The sequence below is a fragment of the Alligator mississippiensis genome, chromosome 13 (genome assembly GCF_030867095.1).
Source record: "Alligator mississippiensis isolate rAllMis1 chromosome 13, rAllMis1, whole genome shotgun sequence".
Classification (NCBI taxonomy): domain Eukaryota; kingdom Metazoa; phylum Chordata; order Crocodylia; family Alligatoridae; genus Alligator; species Alligator mississippiensis.
Genome location: NC_081836.1, coordinates 18,670,007 through 18,686,270, shown reverse-complemented (window position 1 = coordinate 18,686,270; position 16,264 = coordinate 18,670,007). Strand labels below are relative to the sequence as shown.

Here is a 16,264-nt window from a genome sequence, read left to right as displayed (position 1 = left end):
GAGGAGTGCGGGGCCTGGACCTGCATTCTGTAAGCTAAGGGGGCAGGGGAAGTTCTAATTTTCCATGATAAAAACCCAAAAATCAAATATCAAACTTTATAGGTATTTAGAATTTATTTTATTTTATTTTAGTGATTGAGGCTCTGGTAGGCTTCCAAATTGCTTTAGAATTGTAAATATATCAAGAAAACATTGTGTTCAGCTGATATATATAATTAGTGGCCTTTCGCTTTAATCATGAATTTTGGAGTGTTTATCAGAGAATTTGCAATTTTTTTATCAGGGAAAACCAGGATCCCTGCTTATCAGAAATACTTGCTGTTGTATCAGAATGTAATGACAGCTTGATGGTAGAAGTATATCTGTTTGAAGGCACTCTTGTTTAGTCATTTTTTTCTCTCTCTCTTTTTAGAATGTCATTGTATATTTTTCAAGTAATGCCTGTTTCTTCCTTTTTTGACAAGAGTACAATAAATCTGAGATTCAGAGTTCCCTAATAAAATACTACCATGAAAAGCAATGTATTTGGGAGACAAATATGTCATCAGTGTCCTTCTAGTCTTATGCAAGCATCTTTCATCCAAAACTCTCTCCATATCAACTAGCCTGTGAGATTATAGGTGCCAATGTGGAAAAAAAGAAACCTTTGAAGTGCCATGAAAGAGGATGTATCAACTCCTTGCTGATTGTTGCAAGATCCCCTTTGCTGGTTTCTTCCTTGCTTGGCTGATAACTTTGTGCTAGTTGCTTAAAAAAGTTGTGTTATTGGTTCAGTTGCATGCTACATCAAGATTGGTGTTTGTGGATGGAAAATTAAAAGAGCAACCAATTGTGGCAGCCCACAAGTTTTGGCCTTAGTATTGTATGTCCAATTTCAGTGATAGGAGCCAAATCTTATCCTTTGCATGACTGGTGCAAATCTGTTTGGTGTACTAATAATTTGTGACATGGAGGTTAAACCAGTAAATGTTGGGTTTAAATTAGCATAGGGGATCCATGCACAATGTTGCAAAAACTTCGCTCAATTGGTTCACCTCAGGCCAGATCTCAGGCACTGTCCCCTTCTGCAATGTGTAAACCCTTTCTGAGAAATGAATTAACTTGTCTTCATTTCCAGATTTCTATTTCACATTTCTGTTGCAGATTTTCTATATTTTTGTGGTAAGAAACCATGATGATTTAATTTGCAACCTATTGATGTGATACTGTCACCAAAAAAACCCAACCTAAAATCAAGAAAAATACAGAGCACAGCAAGGAAAAAGTTCTGTAATAAAGATAATTAATACATATTTTTTACACCAAATTTGTGGTATAAAACTGAGTGGACCAGACAGATTCTTGTACGTCTCTCACTCATTGACTCCTCAATCTACATTTTCACTGACTACGTGTCAGCCCAGCCTCTGGCTTCTTTACTTTTCATTCCATCCAGGAAGAGCACACACCAACTGCTGAAACTTCCTTAGCCTGACGAAGGGTTTTTGAACCCAAAAGCTTGCTTAATAATTGTTTTCTGACTCTTTAAGTTGGTCTAATAAAATATATCAGATTCACTCAAAGAACCTTGTCTGCTTAGAATCACATTCTAGCATTTAATATTAATAGCACACTGTGAGACAAGGTGTACACTGAAAAATAAAAATGCCTTTGCACAATATTCAAAGTGCCTCCCTAGGTATCAACTCCTGAGATATATCAGGGCTAATATACTACAGATAAAATGAATACATTACTTATATGTTAAAACAATTTAACTGAAACCAAGCTCATTTTATATAGCAGGAAGCAGCAGCCTTCAAGGAATTCCTGCAGGTGGATGGATTGTTTAATATAAGTCATGTCCTGCATCATTAATAGCTTTCATTCCAGGGAGGCAGCAGCATTACCTTTAAACAGCTGCCAGTATTTGAGTGCTATTAAATTTTTCCGTCCTTTTTTTTCTTTCTGTACAGGAAGGTTGTCTTTTCTGTTCATTTACTGTAAAAGGCTTTTTTTTATTTAGAGTCTGAGGAGAGGTGTGTGTGGATACCATGTGCTCCTGTGACTTGGGAAACAAGTTGATCAAGTAATTTTGATATTTTGAGAAGACTTCTCCCCACCTTAAGCATTTGAGTTGTACTAAATAGCTTAAACATACAATAGGCATAATAGACCCTCAAGCAGGGTGTACAAGTGCACAATGCTGTGAACACATTTCATGTGATGAAGACATTCTGCATTTCATTTGATGCCTTATAACCAGGCTTGGCAGAATTCAATTTGTATCGATATACATCAATTTCACCTGATGCTCACAGACCAGTGGAAAACTATTTATGTCAGTAATCATCAAAATTTACATAAAAGAGATGTTTAAAAGCTGAGACAGAGGTAAGGAAATCCAGGGCAGGGGTTTCTGTGTGCATGCCCATGGATGCATGTACACACATGCATGCACACACATACAATGGCACTGCAGGAGGTGGGGACTTGCCAGTAAGGCTGTGCTTGGAGTAGGAGTTGGAAAAGCAGGGTTGGTAGCAGTGGGGAGCCTGGTGCTGCTGGCTGCTCACTCTGCCGAAGTTCTAGCTGGAGCAGGGGCCAGACTCCTGCAGAACCTGTGCCAGCACCCATGGGAGTTTGGCTCCTGCCCCGGTCACATAGGGGCCACACCAGGCTGGACTCTGTGGGAGTTGGGCCCCTGCTCCCGCTGGGACTTGGGCAGAGCAAGTGGCTGGCAGCACTGGGCTCCTGCTCCTCCAACTCCACGTCCTAGCACAGCCTTACTGGCACCACTCCCAGCTCCTTCAGTGGCCACTCTGTGTTCTAAATTGATAACGATCAAGAAACACCCCTAATTTCATGCAATCCTGAATTTCAGTCAATAAAAATTGAAATAAATGCTTAAAAATAAACATTGATTTTTCTCTGTTGAAATAAAAATATATATAAAAATCAAATTCTGCAAAGCCTACTCAACGCAGTCCAGATTTATACTGCTGTTTTATATATATAAATAAAATGCAAGCCTGTTGCTTTCGTGTTATGTGCTGTTTCTTGTACATTTGATGCAGTCACCTTTTTCATAGGTCAGTGTTTGAATGTGTGTGTTTCTGTTTCGGGAGAGAGTCTGGGCTCTCCAAACACATGCAAGATGCAAAAGGAATGAGAGAAAGCTGGGAGGGTGCTGGGGAAGATATGAGTTTCTAGCCCTTCAGTGAACACATGTAAACCTTTTGTCAATTTGCATAGCATGATTACAACTATTGAAGTGGCTGCATTATAAATATCTAGGTAGTTCACCCGCATTGCAAAAATTAAATAGTTCATATAGCTAATATTAACTTTTGATGTATCAGTGTATTTGATGCACAGTAGGGCATAGTATATAGAATGTACCTGAAATATTAACACTAGTATTAGAATCTTAGCATTTTTGGTTTTTGTTTGTGTGACATGTTATTTAATTACAAAAAATTATATGGAGACCTTCAGTGCTGTATTGATTATATGGAAGCTTCCTGCATACATGTGTTAGAGTGTAGATGCATAGAGATTATTACTGCTAATTTACATATTCCCAATTGCAGATAGATAGTATGGTTTCATTTTACTCTCAATAGCTGTATCTAATGGTACATCAAAAAAAACCCCAAGCCATAGTTAGACTGAACACGTACGCATAGAACTGTTCTTTTCCCCATGTCACAAAACAGAGAGAAAGTAATCTAGAATTACTAATTCACGCTTGCAAAATTAATGTTATAGGACTTCTCCACAGCAAATCTTTCCCTTTTTTTGGTTTTACCAGTATTTACCCCCTCCCAACTACCAGGTTCTTCAGCCCAGATTAGAAAGGCAGATAGACTACTCAGCTTTCTCAGAAGTATTCTTAGTTTGAGTGTCATGTTTGTGATTTCCTATGCCTCATATTTAATTAAGTTTTGCCTTCAATGATTTTTGAATTTGATATATAACATCTAGCACCTTAGATTTCTAGGCAAGATGCCATAGAAAACTTTCCCATAAAAACTATACAGGCTGGAAATGCCTGAACATCACACAATAGATTTCCCTCCAGGTATTCCAGAGCCCAGTGAACCCAGTTAGTTTGAGGCTGGATAGGTCTGAAAACTGAGACACAAGAATCCAAACTTCAGACAAAGTTGCTTTCTGCTTGTACCATTTGATTCTATCTTGTTTTGTTCCTAAGCCACCTTGCACCTATTACAATTCTGGAAACGGTTATAAATCTGTCATTTGAAGCCATAAACTTCCCTACCATAAAGGCTCAATTTTAGTGTCAGCTAAAGTGCTATATAAAACTGGATATTAGGCAGATTCTAGTTAACGATGTCAAGTCTGTTTTGAAATGTCATTGTAGCACTGCCTTCTCTTTATTATGAGCAATAGTTTTCTTTTAGCAGAAACATAGCTTGAAGCCTGCTTCAGATCTGTCTTTTGCAAGACTGCAGAACAGAAGTGGGGGAAGCCTAAAAAAAATGATCTGCCACTGCTGACTATATTTAGTGAACAGATCAGAAGAAACTGAGATTGGTTTAAAGTGCACCCCCATGAATTTATTCCATTTATCTAGGCCAAACAAACTGGTATGTTCAATCGCAAGAAAAATGCCTCGGAATTTTGAAGCAACTGAGGGAAGCAAGGAGTGTTGTTCAACAAATCTCAAGGGCTAAATATAGACAGTCAAGAAGCCCCATGCTGAATCAGTTCAATCTTTGTAAGTTTCTCTAAACTGCATAGATTGAATTGATAATAAAGTGAACTGATGTTCACTTTTGAAACCAGAAAGGCAGCCAGACACCTGCAGTGGCCCTGTCTACATTCTAAGCATCCATTCTCTTAGTCATCATCAGCTATCGCTTGGTCTCAAGCTAAGACTGGCAGTATATCCAAAGATCTCTTGTATGAAGAACTCTTTACAGGAAGAAGACCATACGGGTGTCCTTATCTCTAGTTCAAAGATGTTTGCAAGAGAGATGAAGGCAGTGAACATCAAGCCAAGTGATTGGGAGAAGATTGATAAAGGCTTGAAGTGCTAGGAAACAGCTTAAGTGTGGAATGAAAGCTTGGGGAAAGAAGAGCCCAACATTGTTGTCATTGGCAATCCCTCAATTCAAGGATGATCTCTACTATGGCTCACTGATGGGCCTTATGATGACTTAAGAGTCCAATCCTTGAGACACGTATCCATCCACAGAAGTGGTCTTTGCGCAGGAGAGAGTACATTGCAGCCTAGGATTTGTATCCTTTTCTTTTCTCTTTTTTCTCTTTTCTTATTTGAGAGCAAGACACTTTACCTCAAAACAGGCTGCTGCTTGGTTGAGGTTGTGGCGCCATTGAAGTTGGTCAGCAGCCAGCTCCTCCCAGCTCTTGAGGTTAGCATCCATTTGCTTGAGGCATGCCTTCAGTGTGTCCTTGTAGTGTTATCTCTGGCCACTGCGAATTTTCAAGCCATTACTAAGATGAGTAGAGTTCTTGTTTTGGGAATTGAGAATTGGGCATCTGCACACCTTGCGCTCATGAATTACCATTTAGTTCATTGGGCTAGACCCCAGCAGTTGACAGCATTTCAGGCCATGGTGACTTCACAGATCAGCATTGTTCTATCTGTGTGTGTATTCCAGATACCCCCACAAAGGATTAAAGTGCTAATTAGCTCCTACTCCTGACTGGAAGTGTGTATTCTTGTCATGAGTCTTGGGAATCCCTCAACAATGTATATGCAGATGAGGCATGGGGCAACCTGGATCCAGTTCACCTCATGGAGGATTGGGCCACACTAAACACATGCAACAGACTGAGAGAGATGAGGCAACAGAGAGATTTTGGGTGAACTATTTAGGGCTGTGTTTGTTGAAGTTTGCCAGACATTTAAGGCTGGTGAAGAAACAGGAATAATTGGAAATGGGAAAGAAAAGCGCACCTTAGTTGTGGGAATGAAGAGGAAGCTGAAATGTATGTAGCATAGTAGTTTGCCATGACTGGAAAAATTGCTGGCACTGGGGGGGAACTGTGCTCATTGGGACTACCCGTTCAGATGGGCTGCATTAACCTAGCCGTGTAGGTTAACATTAGTATGGTTGCCCTGGCAGGGGAGATACCACGATTGCCACCATGGTGGAGGTAGTAGTGGTGGTTTGCTGTACCTGGAAAGGGAGATCCCCTGCTCCCTGACCTTGAATGGCTTTGTGAAATTGAGGGTGGAGATTTTTCCATTCCACTGTGGGCAGGCACCCATAGCCCTATAGCCTCCCAATGGGAGAATCTTGGCTACACACTTTAGCCAAAAGGCCAAAGGAACAAGCTAGGGAGAAATCCCCCATCCCCATAAAATAAAGGTGAGCAAGACTTGGGGGCATTTGAATCTCAAAACCTCCAGGCTTGGGGCTTACATATAGGATGCCTGCCATAGATTTAGGAGTATATGAAGCCCCAGGATGAAAAGTATGGGCCATGTGTTTTATAGTCATGCATGTTTTATAGTCATGCTTGGTGTTAACTGCATTTAATATAGTTTATAGTTAGTTTCCATTGCTGAGCACATGCAGCTTTTGCCCTTTGTTTAATGATAGACAATGTATTTGACAAGGTTTTCTAGTATGTGAATGTAAGACAAGGGGCTTTTTTCCCCATGCTGATTTGGGGGGGGGGAGGGAAACCTTGTCTTGTATTTGAGTAAATATGGTAAAATGTGGTGCTAGCCCTCTAAGTAACACTTTTGTCTTAGTTTCCAGATGGTGTTTAAGGTGTTAACTTTAGCAATGATGAGTTTCAAGTGGTTTGGGGCTTCACTATAGAGAACCTCTTTCACTATGTCTGCCATCAGCAGTGCTGCTCAAGCTACATGTGTATCTGGTTGTACCAAGAGAGGACTGTGGACAGGGCACTTCCATGGTAGTCTTTGATTTTGAAACTCTTCACCCTCTCACAGCCACTTTGCCAGATTTGTTAACTTTGAGGGAACAAAGCATTGCCTGACTCTTCTCTGAGTCATTTAAGAATTGTTTGTGGATGCATAGATAGCAGTTATAAATTTATAAGTAAAAATATTTGGCGTGACCTACTGGACATGGAGAGATGGTGGTTTTTATTATTTATAATGTTTTTTTTTTTAATTGGATAAAAAGCTTCTGACAAGAAATGGTACTTACATTACAAATACATTATAAAGTAATAAAAACTCTCTGGCCTGGAACACTTACAGCAAAAAAGGTGATGTTACAAAGAAAGGGAGGCTGTCTAGAGAGAGAATTAAGAGACTTAAGAATGTTTCAAATTCCATCAATGATTAAATCACTTGTAATTGTTTGCTGTGCATTCTCTTGCCCAATAACCCTTTGTATCTCAACCCCTTTCTGCACAGGTTGTGGAAAGGAAGAGAACCCCAGCTGAAATTAGAGAAGAATTTGAACGTCTGCAAAGAGAGAGGGAAGAAAGAAGACTTCAGCAGCGAACTAATCCCAAGGTACAGTACAGAATATTCTTAATCTCAGTAATGAAAATTTGCTGGATCATCTGGCTCAGAGGGTAGTAGTCAGTGTCTTGCTGTTTAGTTGGTAGCCAGTATCAAGTGGAGTGCCCTGGGGCCAGTTTTGTTCAATATCTTCATCAGTGACTTGGAAGATGGCAAGTTTGCAGATAATACCCTTGGCAAGTTTGCAGATAATACCAAGATGGGGAGGGGGGGGGGAGTAGTAGATGCACTGGATGGTAGGGCTAGGATTCAGAGAGAACTAGACAAATTGGAGGATTGAACCAAAAGAAATCACATGAGGTTCAATAAGGGTAGGTGCTAAGTCCTGCACTTAGGACAGAATAGTCCCATGCACTGCCATGCTGGGGACCATCTGGTTAAGCAGCAGCTCTGCAGAAAAGGACCTGGGGGTTACAGTGGACAATAAAATGAATATGATCCACCAGTGTGCCCTTGTCGCCAAGGAAGTTAATGGCATACTAGGCTGCATTGTTAGAAGTATTGCCAGCAGATTGAGGGACGTGATTATTCCCCTCTATTTGACACTAATGAGGCCACATCTGGAGTACTGTGTCCAGTTTTGGGCCCTCCACTACAGAAAGGATGTGGACAAATTGGAGGGAGTCCAGCAGAGGGCAGTGAAAATGGTGAGGGGGTTGGGAATATGACACATGAGGAGAAGCTGAGGAGAGGAGCTTATGGGGATTTATGAGAAGAGGCAACTAGGCTTATTTAGTCTGGAGGAGAGAACTGAGGGAGGGTTTAATAGCAGTCTTCAACTACCTGAAGGGAGGTTCTAAAGAGGATGGAACCTAGGTTGTTCTCAGTGGTGGCAGATAACAGTACAAGATGCAATGGTTTCAAGTTGCAGCAAGTTTAGGTTAGATATTAGGAAAAGCTTTCTTTCCAGGAGGGTAGCAAAATAGTGAAACAGGTTATCCAGAGACATTGTAGAATCTCCATCCTTAGAGGTTTTTAAGACCCAGCTAGACAAAGCCTTGGCTGGGATGATCTAGTTGGAGCTGTTCCTGCTTTGAGCGGGGAATTGGACTAAGTAACCTCCTAAGGTCCTTTCCAACCCTAATTTTCAGTGATTCTATGATGAAATCCTAAACAAGGTGTCATGTGTAGAAGAGGGATCTGAAACTCACTGAGTCTTGGGCACCTACATTTATAGGGTTCCTCTCCCCTCTTTCAGTGCTATAGAATATTAAAAAAGCAGGGGGAAAAAAAGGATTTAGCATGTGGCTTAAAGCATAGTTATTTCTTGTGACATTTTGTCCCCCATGAAGAATTCATTGTGCTATTGCAGTGGCACATGTGGCGGTAAATGACTTTCTTAAAAAAGTTGAAAAACCTTCCAGATATGGAGAGGTCCCTGAGTCTTATGCAAGTATTCCAAGGTGAACCGTCCTGCAGTTCTCTAACAATATCCCCACTCTCTGCTGTAGAAGCCTGCTGAGAGAAATTCAGGCTTGCCTTTGAAATTGACTGGGAGGAAAAGATGGCTAACCAAACTAGTTGGACAGTAGAAATATTCCCATTGGACTTTACAGAGCAAAATAAACCTGAACAATATTGGGATCTTGCCAGCAGCACAGCTAGTGTCTATTTGGAGAGAACTTTATGATACCCTTACTACAGCAACTGCTATTGAGTGCCTCATTCCCAAGTTTAGGTCTGCTTGAGCAACACTAAACTAGAACCTAAGTGACTCACCTTACCATTTAAGTTTAGTTACCCACACCATACTATATTGCCATGAAAATATTGTTGTCAGTGCTGGAATCTTGATGTTATTTAAATGCACTGACAACAATATTTTCATGGCAATATAGTATGGTGTGGGTGGGAAGGGATGAAGTCAGGAGTGATATGACCCTCACTACTTTCTCTCCTCTCCCTTCAGAGTTATGACATGCCAGTAGTTCAAAATGTTAATGACCCTCATGGGCTGTTTCCTTGATTCCTGCCACACTTAGCAAGCCAGGGCTGAAGAGGATAGCTGAGTTTACTAGCTATTGTGATTTTAAAAGATTCTGGAACCACGTGGCTCTTGCATAAATTAGGTGAATGCAATTCCAAGAGGTTCAGTCTTTGGTACTGTATAATTTCACTGCATGCTCTAGTTTTCCTAAATATCATCTAGTTTTTGGCTTTTAAGCTATTTCACATAAAACATCAAAAACGTCTTTGTGTCTGTGTTTGAAACCCAGGAGGAAATATACATGTTCTTTGTGTCATTGGGATGTTACCCTAATGACAAACCTTAAATATCAGTACTTCTGTCATTCTTCCTCGCATACATATGTTATTTTTATTAAAACAAAGAACACGTCTAGCTTAATGGAATTCTTTTTATGAGAAAATAACTTCTAAATTATTTCTGAATACCCCCTTTGATCAGGAAAAACATAGCTGTTTTCAGAGCTGCAATATAGTACAGGCTAAATGAGGGTCACAAATGACACGCTTTGCATTTTCAAGCATTCTGTAGGCTTCATGTTCTTGGGGACTCTCACTAAAATGATTAGTGCAGTGCCTTTAGTCCCATAATAGTGGGGTGTCATTTGTTTCTTGGCTCATTCAATTTACCATCTGAGATTTTTACTTTAGATAGTGTTTGTATTACCAGAATTGTGACATTCTGATTTTTGTGAAGAGATGGGTAGCAGTAATCTTTTGGTCCCCATCAAAAGAAATGCCACATTTGGATTATTCACCTTGGCGCACTCTCTCAGACTTTTGCTGGTGTTAGCAAAGCACCACTACCCAACAGAGTCTACGGGTTTTTGGAAATAACACCCAGATATTAAGAGCTTGTTTACTTTTCAAAGGTAAGTAAATGGATTAAGGAAATGTGTTAATTTAAAGGTGAGTAGTTGTTCTTGAAATGTATTCCATGTGAAGGCAAGTTAAAGAATGTGGAAAAAAAAATCTTATGGAATAAGTTTGTCCCTGCATGGCTTTCATAAAGAACAAATTGAAGGTACTGTTTAACTAAGGAGTTGTCCTGAAGCAGTGTTCCATGTCTTGTCTTGCTGTATTTTTCCACACAATCATTTGTTTGTTTTTCTGTATTATTTTACATTTGCTACGTTATGTTTTTGCATTATTTATTACCCATTTCATCTTATTGAAACTAATTGTGCCAATGTACAGAACTCTTTTTCTGTGCTAAAACAAAACTGATTACAAATTTGTACCCATCACAATACAAATGTATCCAGAGCTCCTTCTCCACAGTTCTAGCTCTGCCACCTCATTCTGTGGGTGCACAGTATGGTTTTTGGCTTTTGACTCTCCAAACGATAGGTAACTGGCCTAATGCTGGGTCCAGTAGCTGCATACTTGGCACTTGCCATTGCCACCTGCAGGTGGCTTCTCATCGCACTGTGCGGGCACAGTGGGTAGAAGGTGGCCAGGAGCTGGAGCCCCACCCAGCTGCAGCTTCCCTCCTGCCTGGAGAGGTGCAATAGGGGCAAGAGGAGAAGCAACCACTGGAAGCAGGGGGAGCTGAGAAGTACTTGGGCGGCTGCAGCCACTCTGGGAGCAGCACTGCAGGAAACCTGTGTGTGCTGGCCAGGGCCTGGGCTGGCAGGAGTGGGCAGGGCTCAGCCCCATGTGGAGCACTACTGTATTTTGCCCACCCCTGCTCTAACGGATAACCTGGTACAAAGGAGGGGGAGTAAGAAATGAAAATAGGGGGCTGTCAGTTTTAGCCTTTGAGTTCTTTTTCTCTTTGAATATAGGTTTTGTTGGGAAAACTTCCTTTTGTTTCTGTTTCTGTAATCCATGAGTTAAAAAGGACTGACTGGTTTTATGTAATTTAACAGATAATGAAGCCTCCCACTTGCCATTGCCTAACTCAGGGGTGCTTAAGCCTCTATCCCATGGGCTAAATGTGGCCTGCAGACCCATGGCATCTGGCCCATGTGGCTCCCTGCAGGTCGGGAAATTTAGTGGTAGAGGAGTGGCGGCAATTAATATGGGCCCCTCCTGTGCTGCCAAATTCCCAAGCCCTTTGGGATCGGGTTGGGGCTGCGCCATGAACTGACCCTCCCCCGGGCTCGGGCCAGGTCATGCCCCCATCCCCCCAGCCTGCAGGTCCAGGCAGTGCCCCCTTCCTGCTCAGGGCTGGGCTGGTTCCCCCACCTTCCCACCATGTGGCTGGATGGGGCCCTACCATGTCCATTCCAGGCACCAGACCAAGACCACCGGCCGAATCTGACTACAGACCACTGGCTTAATTTGATACTGTTCTAATGATAAGTCTCTGGGCATCTCCCTCCTGTCTTTCAGGCAGGGCATGGTAGAGCTAATCTTCATATTTATGGCTTTAGTTGAAATGATGTTGAAGTTTCCATCCCTTCCTCAGCTCCTGGATGCTACCTCTCTTTCCTTTTGCCTCTGCAGTGTAGTAACAGTAACTAAACACAAGCTGCTGTATGAATATTAAGCTTTATCTGTCAGCATATCTCATACTGTTGAATAACAGTTTATGCTCTGCCCATCCCATGGGACTAAAACAGTTATGCAATATATAATTTAATTTTTCTTTTATGACAGTTTTTCTCTGCATCAACTATATTATCACTAGAAAATTGAATAAAAATAAGCATTAAAAATTGTATCTAGTATACAGGAGCCTACAAATTACTTTCTGTCTATGCAGCAGTGTATTTCTGTGACACTTGGTCCCCCAGGCTTGCTTTCTTTTTCTTCTCGCCCCTCCTTCAGAAGAAACCTTTTTTCTTCCTTTAACAGTTATTGGTCTTTCCCTGAGCTTTTCTAGTGACAATTAAATGTGTAACTGGAAGGACCCTTCCCACCATAGTCCTAATAAAATGTAAACTTCTGTTTTAATAAAACACTGGAAAAATCTGTTTCAAAGCTAAAGTAGTTTAAAACAAATATTTAATATAGCACTGATGGCTTTTTATTTTTTAATTCCTTCAAGAGGAACCACATCTTCTGGATCCCAGGGAGTTCAGTTACTAAAATGCCTGTTATCTGGCGTCACCTTTAAGGAAGGAACATGGGGAAGGTGGATTTATTATGCTCCGATGTGTGTGCCTGGCATCATTTGGGTTTACATTAGCAAGGATGTGGTGAACAAAGATTTTCTCTGAATGGGAGCTGAGATAAAAGGAGCAAAGGAGTCAAAACAGACTGTGCAATGGTTACCATCACCTAGTGGTTTAAATTAGTCCATTCCACCCTTTTGAGAACCTTTCTGAACTGCTTTTAGCAGCATGCCAACCAGGAAGGGGATCAGACCAATTCTTGATACCAGCAACTACATAAAACTGGGGGAACTGAACATATCACTGTTGTAAATGAGGGTGGCTTAGTGCAGATAGAAATTCTGTGGGGGTGTGTGGAACAGACAGGCATCTGTGGTTATCACTATATAATGTATCTCTGTGACTTTAGGAATTTGACATTTTATCTGGGTGTTTGACTGTGGTAGTGAGCAATAAAAAATAGAGCTGCATTGTAAGCTTGAGTCTCTATGTCCTGCAATAAAATTAGCCATCTGGGTGTTTACAGCAATTGCTTATTGGCATTCTATGGAAATGTCTCTCCAGGCAGTGTTCCTATAGAATTGGATAGCACAGCTGTGATCATTTCATACAAGAACGCAAGTTATTTTAAAATTTCCAGTGTTTTATTAGTTCTGTAAAATGGTTCCAGCTAAATAAAGCATTTCTAACCAGAAATGTTGAATGATAACCAGATGTAGGCAGTTTGGCAGATTTTGAATGGGGTCTTTGCTTTTTAGGGGTTTGTTTGTGTTTTTTTAAGATGTGCTGAGTTTGGAAAGTCATTTGTCTGATCTGAGAACTGCTTCCCATTTGGAGAAATAAAACCCCATTATTTGCTGTGGGGAGACCAGTGTCTGAGTGTAGATGCTTCTACCTGGCACCTGCTCCGCCCCCTCCCCCCTTTCCCCTCCTCCCTGGGCATGTATGTCACCTCCTAGGGAAGTAGCTGTATCGGAAAAGCAGCAAGGAGAGAGAGAGAATCTTTTCTGATCCATCCCTTAGCCTACTCTAACCTCTTACTTGCAGCTCTCTCTACATTCTTCTCATGTCCTCAGGATGTTCCGGGAGACTGCTCTGTGCAGATTCTTTGTTAAGATGGATCCAATTTACATGTTGAAGTAATAAAAATTTAGCCCAGTCAGAGTCTTTTGTTTCCCTCACTTGCCCTTCTCTGGCACTGCTTCTGATTAGGTCTATAGTCTTCTTGTGCACAGCACTAGTTTTCTGGGTGGAGTGCCTTCCCTCTTCTTTGCTGCCTCTGGGATTGGGTCTAGCTTTTCCTGAGTTCATTAGATAGACATTGGCTGGTATTATGGCATTTTTTCCCATTTTAATTAATCTTAGAGCAGGGCTGTCCAGCTAGAAGCCCATGGGCCATATGTGCCCTGGGAAGGTTAAGCTGTAGCACCCCAGGTGCTGCTTCCCCCCCTACCCCTACCATCACTCTGACTGCAACATCACTCTGGGATCCTCCTCCCTCCTGCTAATGCTCCTGCCCCTATCCCAAAGGTGAGGTCAGTATGAGGAGCTGAGGGTAAGTCTGGGGCAGGGTGTGTACTGGGGAGAGAAGGAGGGTCAAGGGGGTCACAGTGCAGCAGGGCATTTGTGAGCACATGTGCAGCAGTGGAGATTGCAAGTTGGGGGTGGGGGGTTGGGAGCGGTGTCCATGGGGTGTATGGCCCAAGGGGGATGTAGCTTACCCTCGTACCGTGCACAGGGTGTGCAGCCGACAGGGTGTTTGGCCCCCGTCCACTTGGAAGCTGGACTGCCCTGGCTTAGACAAAAGAAGTGTTGGTGTAAGTTTTACAAGAAAATCATAACATAGCGTAAATACTTATGAGATCCAGATTAAGGTCCCTTACAGATGTGGCAGCCTTTAACTGAACATGTGCATGACAAGAGGTGTTCTTGTGGAATTGTGAATCATGAACCCGGCTCCCACCTGCACTGGCAAATAGCGAGCTGGGGGCTTGGTACTCCCATGGCTGGAAGCATCAGCCAAGTAATTGGTGCTCCCAGCCATAGGAACATATTTGGAGCCCGTTGCTTTGCTGTGCTCCTGTGGCTGGGAGCAGCAGTCAGCAGATTGATGCTTCCAGATTTGAGAGCTCATCAGAGCTTTGAAGTACTCTTGTTGCACTGCTGAGGCTAGAAGTGGCCATACATTCAGTTTAAGGTGTGGCTTGTTCCCATCACACAGTTATTGTGCATATTTTGTGTAATAACTTTGTTGCTTGTTCCCTGTTTTAGTTCCACACCATTAGTTGCTTGAACATGTGGCTGGGTTACTACCCAAGACATGATTAATCTGCTAATCATGTCTTAAGTATAACATCTGTCATGGCCCTTAGAATAATGAGAAATGTTATCAGGCTGCCAGTCATAAGAAAATTACAGAATACTGCATGTATATGTTGAAAATACCAATGTAGGAAAATATTTCTGAAATCTCACACTACTAACTCAGGACAGGTAGAGCAGAAAAGAGACACTCCTGAAAAAGATCCTTCCAAGAGGTTGTATCTATCTAGATTTTTTGTCATATGCTGTTCCTCAGGGATACTTCCACTGATGTTGGCAGTAGAGATGCACCAATACATTGGTCCAGTATCGGATTGACACTGATATAAAGAAAATTGGCTGCATTAGACATAGGCCTGATGTGGCTGATTAATGTGGCCAATAAATGGCCCGTGCAAGTGCACAGCCACAGCGCAGCACGTAGGTGGTGAGGAGCGCAGACCAGCAGCTTGAAGAGCTGTGTCCAGTTGGTAAGCCTTGTGGTGGAAGGGGAGTGGGGAGGGAAGCGGGTGGGGAGCCCAGGCCCAGGTGGTGGGGAGGGAGAGGGGCTTGATCTAAGGCCCAGGCAGTGAGGGAGGGAGGGAGAGGGCAGCTCCTGCCACTGCATGCACCCCGGAAGGGCATGGGGAGAGGAAGGGCATGCACCCCTGGATCTGCATGGGGTGGGGTGGGCTGCAGCCGGGGTTGGGCCAGGCTGTGTTTGGGGTGGGTGGCAGCAGCACTGGGAGGGGGTTGGGGTGCTACAGTGAATTTTGGGGTAGCTCCCTCCCAGCATTGCCACTGACCGCTCCGAATGCAGCCCAACCCAACCCCCACCAGGAATAGTCTGGCACTGCCCCAGCCCACAGTGGCATCCTCCCCTCGCAGATCCAGGGGGCACATGCCCCTCTTCCCCCCCCCAGTGCCCTGCTGGGGTGCACACATCAGTAGAAGCCGCTCCCCTTGCAGCACCCCCTGAATGAGTCACAGCTCTGTCCCGCAACCTATCCTGCCCTGGCTGAGCAGCGCCTGCCCCAACCCTGGCCCCAGCCCCACTGCCTCCCTCGCTGCCGGGGCCTTGATCTGCCCTCTTCACACAGCCCTGCCCTCCCCACTCCCCTTCCACCACAACAGACGTACCAGCTGCACCAGCTGTCCATGCTGTATTGGAAATCAGCTCAGTATCGACCAATATGCCTCCTTAAAAATCGGCAATCACTATCAGCCCCAAAAATTTCTACCAGTGCATCCCTAGTTGGCAGTGGCATGATTACTGGCATTGCAGCAATGGTCTTGCCTACTCTGCTCCAAGGCTAATCTGCAGTAGTAGTATTTCTAGTAATGCTACCTCCCTACCTACCAGTGTAAGAACACTGGGAACAAGTAATGAAAAAAGAGGAGGGGAGGGGATTTATAACCAGGATATAGCAAATTATGAGATTCAAATTGGTTGGAT

The 16,264-nt window shown here is 42.8% G+C and overlaps 1 protein-coding gene across 1 annotated transcript in view; it reads left to right on the top strand.

Moving 5' to 3' along the window:
- DNAJC11 (DnaJ heat shock protein family (Hsp40) member C11) overlaps positions 1 to 16,264 on the top strand; it is a 73,594-nt gene that overhangs the window by 26,497 nt on the left and 30,833 nt on the right. The window contains exon 4 of the mRNA XM_019480991.2: positions 7,370 to 7,471. Within this exon, the coding sequence (XP_019336536.1) occupies positions 7,370 to 7,471 (102 nt within the window). The remainder of the gene's footprint in view (positions 1 to 7,369; positions 7,472 to 16,264) is intronic.